Below are 7,425 nucleotides of genomic sequence, written 5' to 3' on the forward strand. Positions count from 1 at the left end.
AGTGGCTCGGTGCCTGGAATGTTATCTCCTAACTAGCTTGGCAGCAGACACATCCCTCACACCTGACTTTGGGCCTAGGAATCCTGTCCAAGCAGAGCCCCCATTAGCACATGACCCCTTTCCCAGTTTCAGGGTGATTTCCCCTCCCACTGCAATTCTGTGTGACACAGTCCCCTTTGTTCAGGGATCACAGGATAGAGTTTTCAGCTGCTACAGGGGGCTGTGGATGGGAGCGAAGCAAGAAAATGATCAGTTGCACAAGCTACCTTCCACATGTGCAACTACTGCATACAAACGTCTAATCCCCCCCGCCCCCTATGAGACATTACCTCCCCCCTTTTTTTTTTGGCCCTGACGGCATGTTGGCATTCCTCTTTGGATGGTAGTGCCAATATTTCTCTTTTCCCCACACGCTTTGCATGCCAAATAATCTTTCCAGAGTCCTTCACATCTCTTGTTTCTTGCAGGGAGGTGAAGGCAGGAGAGCAACCTGGACCAGAGCCATGGACAGATCAGATGACACGGTTGAAATACCAGCCCTGGGCCGCCCATTCCAGCTGGGGATGCTGTACGACTGTCGTGAAGATGCCCTCATCCCAGGTAGAGCTGGTGCAAGGAAGAGCTTATACAGTGGTACCTCGGGTTAAGAACTTAATTCGTTCTGGAGATCCATTCTTAACCTGAAACTGTTCTTAACTTGAAGCACCACTTTAGCTAATGGGGCCTCCCACTGCCACCGCGCCACCGCTGCACAATTTCTGTTCTCATCCTGAAGCAAAGTTCTGAACCCGAGGTACTATTTCTGGGTTAACGGAGTCTGCAACCTGAAGCATCTGTAACCCGAGGTACTACTGTACTGAAAAGCAAAAATTACTCATATCAAGATTAGCAGTTGGCCCAAACAGTGCAGTTTCAGTGCTAAATGTGCTCCTCAAATTCATTTTCAGCATTACTCTCTGCTTCCACATCTTTTGCCAAAGTTTGTGTTCCTTTATGTTCTCTTCATTTGGACAAGACTTCCATTTATTAAAAAGATGTCTTCTTGCCCCTGATAGCGTCTTTGCTCCTAAACCTTGCTGGCATCATCTTAGCCCAAATCATCAACATCTGTTAATAAAGATTCAGCAGGTGTGTTCTGTTTCAATTTTTTAAAGCTTGCTGAAAACCTTTCTACTCCACCAGGCCTGTGCAGGCCATTAAGAATACATCTTTCCACAATTATTACTGTAGGTAAAAAAACAGGACTTTTATTCAGCCAGAACCTGCCAGAACTCAGTTCCGGCACCTCTCAGGTGGGCACAATTGCATTATAAGAGAACAAGGGAAGCATTCATGGAGAGTTCTGGCATCTTTTTTTCTTGAAAAATACCACATTAAACATTTAAAAAATCCCTATACAGGGCTGCCTTCAGATGTCTTCTATAGGTTGTACAATTACTTTTCTCCTTGGCTTAGGGGGTCACATAATTCCATACCCTCCAACCTTTCCTCGATGGAAATAGGGGCATCCTAAGGAAAAGTGACGGACGCAGGTGGCACTGTGGGTTAAACCACAGAGCCTAAGACTTGCCAATCAGACAGTCGGCGGGTCGAATCCCTGCGACGGGGTGAGCTCCCGTTGCTTGGTCCCTGCTCCTGCCAACCTAGCAGTTCAAAAGCACGTCAAAGTGCAAGTAGATAAAGAGGTACCGCTCCGGCGGGAAGGTAAACGGCGTTTCCGTGCGTTGCTCTGGTTCGCCAGAAGCGGCTTCGTCATGCTGGCCACATGACCCGGAAGCTGTACGCCGGCTCCCTCGGCCAATAAAGCGAGATGAGCTCCGCAACCCCAGAGTTGGCCACGACTGGACCTAATGGTCAGGGGTCCCTTTACCTTTAAGCCTAAGGGAAAGCGGAACATTCCGGGATCAAATCATAAACCGGGATGCCTTGTGTAAATCCGATACTGTCATAAACCGGGATGCCTTGTGTAAATCCGAGGGCGTTCCACAGGGCAGGCGCCACTACCGAGAAGGCCCTCTGCCTAGTTCCCTGTAACCTTACTTCTCGCAATGAGGGAACCGCCAGAAGGCCCTCGGAGCTGGATCTCAGTGTCCGGGCTGAACGATGGGGTTGGAGACGCTCCTTCAGGTATACAGGACCGAGGCCGTTTGGGGCTTTAAAGGTCAGCACCAATACTTTGAATTGTGCTCGGAAACATACTGGGAGCCAATGCAGATCTCTCAGAACCGGTGTTATGTGGTCCCGGCGGCCACTCCCAGTCACCAGTCACCAGTCTAGCTGCCGCATTCTGGATTAATTGCAGTTTCCGGGTCACCTTCAAAGGTAGCCCCACGTAGAGCGCATTGCAGTAGTCCAAGCAGGAGATAACCAGAGCATGCACCACACTGGTGAGACAGTCCGCGGGCAGGTAGGGTCTTAGCCTGCATACCAGGTGGAGCTGGTAGACAGCTGCCCTGGACACAGAGTTAACCTGCGCCTCCATGGACAGTTGTGAGTCCAAAATGACTCCCGGGCTGCGCACCTGGTCCTTCAGGCGCACAGTTACACCATTCAGGACCAGGGAATCCCCCACCCCCGCCCACCCCCTGTCCCCCAAGAACAGTACTTCTGTCTTGTCAGGATTCAACCATCCATCCTCCAACCGCCTTCAGGCACTCACACAGGACCTTCACCGCCTTCACTGGTTCTGATTTAAAGGAGAGGTAGAGCTGGGTGTCATCTGTATACTGATGAACACCCAGCCCAAACCCCCTGATGATCTGTCCCAGCGGCTTCATATAGATATTAAAAAGCATGGGGGAGAGGACGGAACCCTGAGGCACCCCACAAGTGAGAGCCTAGGGGTCTGAACACTCATCCCCCAACACCACTTTCTGGACACAGCCCAGGAGAAAGGAGCGGAACCACTGTATAACAGTGCCCCCAGCTCCCATCCCCTCAAGACTGTCCAGAAGGATGTTATGGTCGATGGTGTCAAAAGCCACTGAGAGATCCAGCAGAACTAGGAAACAGCTCTCACCTTTGTCCAGTGCGACCAAGGCAGTTTCAGTCCCATGGTGAGGCCTGAATCCCGATTGGAAGGGATCCAAATGGTCCGCATCCTCCAGGCCATTATGAACTTACCAAAGATGTGGTCTTTTTCAATGCTGGGGGGGACGACGACACTATTTTGGAAGGAACTCACCAGCACATATTTTTAATTTTCACACTTTGCTTTGCTGCATATTTTGTGATTTTAAATCTGCTGATGTTCTCTCACCAAAGTGTTTTGCCCCAAGTTGGATCTTGGCCCCCAGGGAATTCTCCTTATATATACCCATTTTTTCCGTGCCAGTCAACAACTAGCACCAGCTCTCTAGGGCCTCAATCAGGAGACGTTCACAGCCCTAAATGGTGGTGATTGAATCTTATCCCTGCTGCTGAGCCAGTGCCCACCCCCTTTCTGAGGCCTGTACAACAGAAGCTCATGAAATGTTCACATTTGTTCCGCTATCATATCTGGTCAAATATTTTCCCTGCCTTTTGCCAAGTTTTACAAAACTGCACAAACCTCTTTCGTTGGAGATGGCAGTGGGACAAAATTCATGAGTGCAGACATTGTGGACAGTGATAGCTCTATTTTATCTCCTTGTTTCTCTGTACTCCCTTAGGCATTAGGCTAATTGTGTTCTACATTTCTCTGAACATACTCAAGCCTTGCATATTTCTCTGCTTTATCGCAGGAATCACCCTTTGGGACCAGGACTCGCTTCAGAAGGACTTGTGTATCCAACCAAAACCAAAGACTGAATATGAAATCATTGCATCTGACTCCATCGATGATAAGGCCTCTGCCCTCAATGTCCCTGCATCACTCAAAGCCAGTTTTTTGGTGGGATTGGTTGAAGTGGATGGATCAGGCAAATTCCTTCAAGACACCAAGAAGTCCACGAAACAGGCCAGAGTCACTCTGCAGTACAAAGCTACCACCAAGTTTTCACAGCTGACCATGAGCCATTTGGGAATCCAAAATGTCACTTATCCAGATGTTTCTGAGCATTGCACTGCCACCCATGTCGTCACTGCCATCTTGTATGGAGCCCAGGCTTTCTTTGTGTTTGACCGAAATGTCTCTTCTTCCGAGTCCATGCAAGACATACAAGGAAGACTCAAAGTTATGATAAAGAAAATGGTCACTATTGAAGGCGCGGCAGCCCTCCACATGGACGACCAGGAAAGAAACCATGCAAATCAGTTCAACTGCAAGTTCTATGGAGATTTTTCTCTGGAGAGCAATCCAGTGACTTTTGAAGACGCCATGAAGGTCTACACTGCTCTGCCCAAAATGCTGGGTACCAATGGGGACAAGGCTGTGCCCGTAAGAGTTTGGCTGTACCCACTGACCAAGCTGGATTCCAGAGCAGCTAAGATGGTGCGTGAGATCAGCTTAGCACTCATCTATGATGCCCAAAGCGTCATGGAGCAACTGAACGAAATCAATATGAGATGCAATGATCTGGCTGCTAATCCCATTGCTAGCACCTTCCCAGAAATAAAGTTGAAAATCAAGAGATTCCAGGATCTGTGCAAGCAGCACAGGCAGGCTTTCCAGAAACATCTGGCAGAAATCTTGCCTTTGATCCGGGGAGGGGAGAAAGAGGAAAGAGTTTTGGTGGACATCTTAACATCCATAAATCACTCACCCTTTAATGACCAAAGACTCAATGCATTTTTGGACACCAAGGAACGAGAGATAAATATGGTCGAGTCTTACCTTGATATCCTGAGTGGGATAGAAATTATCTCCTCCCAGAATAAACTGGAAAAGGTAGTGCTTAACCACCAGAATGAATTTGTTGTCTCATTTACATTCACCTCTTTACTTGATGAGGAACCATTTTTAACCAGCTTTCAACACTTTCTTCAGAAACGATCAGCAGATCCTACAGGAGTCCAGAATGCAGCTGAGGACTGGAATGCTTGGTTTCAGGAAAAAGACATACAGAGAAAAGCTCGTAAAGCTGCCAAGTCCATTGCTGATTTTGCCCAAGTCAATGAATCCAATGGGAAGACCCGGTTCCTTGTGGCTTCTGTCCCAGATCAGGACAACCCAGGTGCTTCCATTTACCTCTATGAAGATGGGGAGATGGTCAACAGCAACTTCGAGCTGCCCTCAAAACCTCTCCCTCCCCTGGTTGGCCGAACTGGACATGACCATGTGCAGCTGACATTTCAACCAGCAGAGTATGGGAAGGCTTCAATCTCCAGCTATCAGGTAGAATACAAGATTGCAGGAGAAGAAAATTGGAAGATTGTGAATGCTGACGACAGTCAGGAGACATTCCAAGTGGGAGGGTTGAGTGCAAACACAGAATACCAGTTTCGATACAGTGCTAGGAGCAAACCAGGACTTAGTGAGACCAGCAACGTGAGTAAATATGTACAGACACTTCCTACCAGCCCTCCTGGGGAACTGAGAGTAATAATCGCAGAGTCTTCCAAAATCAGTATAGCCTGGGAGAGCCCAAAGATCATTGGCCAGGGAGCTGTTATAAAGGAATACAAAGTGGACTACCGTGAAGAGGCTGGAGAGGCAAAAAGCAAGGACAAAGATGAATGGGCTGAAAAAAGAACAGGGAAGAAAACAGAGTTCTGTGAGATGGATGGTCTGAAGCCCCAGACACCCTACAGATTCAGAGTCTCAGCCATGTGTGTCAGTGGGGCTGAGAGTGAGCCCAGCAAACAGATTGAGGTTTTCACATCATTGGAAGGAGACAAGAAGAGAATAGCTTGTAAATACCTCCAAGGCAGCACCCGCGTGGAGGATGGGCCACCAGCAGTGTATGCTCTGCCCCTGGAGCCCATACAGGATGCCTCTGGATCCTTTCTAACATACCAGCTAGGGAAAGAGAACATTCATGCCCCCAACAAAGTGATTATGGTGATGGGGGCAACAGGGTCAGGGAAAACCACTCTCATCAATGGGATGATCAACTACATCCTGGGCGTGCAATGGGGAGATGAATTCCGATTCAAACTTATTGATGAAATGACAGGCAGAAACCAAGCAGAAAGCCAGACATCCGAAGTGATGGCTTATGTGGTAAACTATCAAGAGGGTCTCAAGATCCCTTGCTCCCTCACTTTTGTTGACACTCCAGGATTCGGAGACACGAGAGGAATAGAGCAGGACAAAAAGTTAGTGGAGAAGATCCAGGAGTTTTTCTCCATCCCAGGAGGAATTGACCACATCGATTGCGTCTGCTTTGTGGTCAAGGCCTCCACAAACCGCTTAACAGCAGCCGAGAAATACATTTTTGATTCCATGCTCTCCATCTTTGGGAAAGATATCAAGGAGAACATCCAGTTCCTGATCACCTTTGCAGATTCACAGACTCCCCTGGTCCTTGAGGCCATTAAGACGGCCGACGTTCCATGCGCCAAAGATGGCAAGGGGAACCCTGTGCATTTCAAATTCAACAATTCCGCCCTGTTTGCCAACAATGTCGTGGGGGACGGGGAGAGCCCTAACTTTGACGAAATGTTTTGGAAAATGGGTATAATCAGCATGAAGACCTACTTTGACTCGCTAAACAAACTGAACGCGAAGAGTTTGTCTTTGACAAAGGAAGTTCTCAGGGAGCGGAAAGAGTTGGAGACGGTTGTGCAGGGCCTGCTGCCCCAGATCAAAACCGGGCTGGTCAAACTGGAAGAACTGAAGCAAACGGAACAAGTCCTTGACCAGCACAAAGCTGACATGGCGGCCAACAGAGATTTTGCGTATGAGTTCCCAGGCACCGACAAAGTGAAGCAAGACCTCTCTGGAGCTCATCAATATGCAACCAACTGCAAGAACTGCGAGTTCACCTGCCACTATCCTTGCTGGGGTACCTGGGACCTGCTGAACCGCTTTTGCTCCGCTATCAGTTTCTTCTCAGGAAAATGCAACGTTTGTCCCGGCAAGTGCTCAGTCAGCGACCATCGCAACCAGGATTACCGATTTAAGGATGAAATAAGGAAAGAGAAGAAGACCTATGCGGAGCTGAAGAAAAAATACGAGCACGCCTGCCATGGGTTTATGACAGCAGAGCAGCTGATTTGGCACCTCAGCCAGGAGTACATCGAGGTGAGAGAAAATCTGATGAAAACCATCCAGAGAGCGTCTCAAAGCCTGCGGCGCCTACAGGAAATTGCCCTGAAGCCCAACCCGCTCTCCACCCCAGAATACATCGACATGCTCATTGCGTCCGAAGAGGAGGAACGCAAGCTTGGATATCAGAAAAGGATCCAGTTGCTCAAGGATGTGAAGAAAGAAGCAGAGATCATACAGAAGATTGCGAAGAAGGAGGCTCTTCTGCCAGAGGAGGAGAAGATGCTGAATGAACTGAAGAAGGACAAAAGAAAATTCCTATTGGTACCCAAGTAATCCTCCCTAAATGAAGGGGC

The 7,425-nt window shown here is 48.5% G+C and overlaps 1 protein-coding gene across 1 annotated transcript; it reads left to right on the forward strand.

Moving 5' to 3' along the window:
* The first annotated feature begins 430 nt into the window (after nt 1–430).
* On the forward strand, nt 431–7,425 carry LOC144324967 (uncharacterized). The gene is made up of 2 exons (XM_077916595.1): nt 431–600; nt 3,723–7,425. Exons 1-2 carry the CDS (start codon nt 504–506, stop codon nt 7,403–7,405), a joined length of 3,780 nt encoding a protein of 1,259 aa, XP_077772721.1. The 5' UTR covers nt 431–503; the 3' UTR covers nt 7,406–7,425.

The sequence above is a fragment of the Podarcis muralis genome, chromosome 12 (assembly GCF_964188315.1).
Source record: "Podarcis muralis chromosome 12, rPodMur119.hap1.1, whole genome shotgun sequence".
In the NCBI taxonomy this organism is placed as follows: Eukaryota; Metazoa; Chordata; class Lepidosauria; order Squamata; family Lacertidae; genus Podarcis; species Podarcis muralis.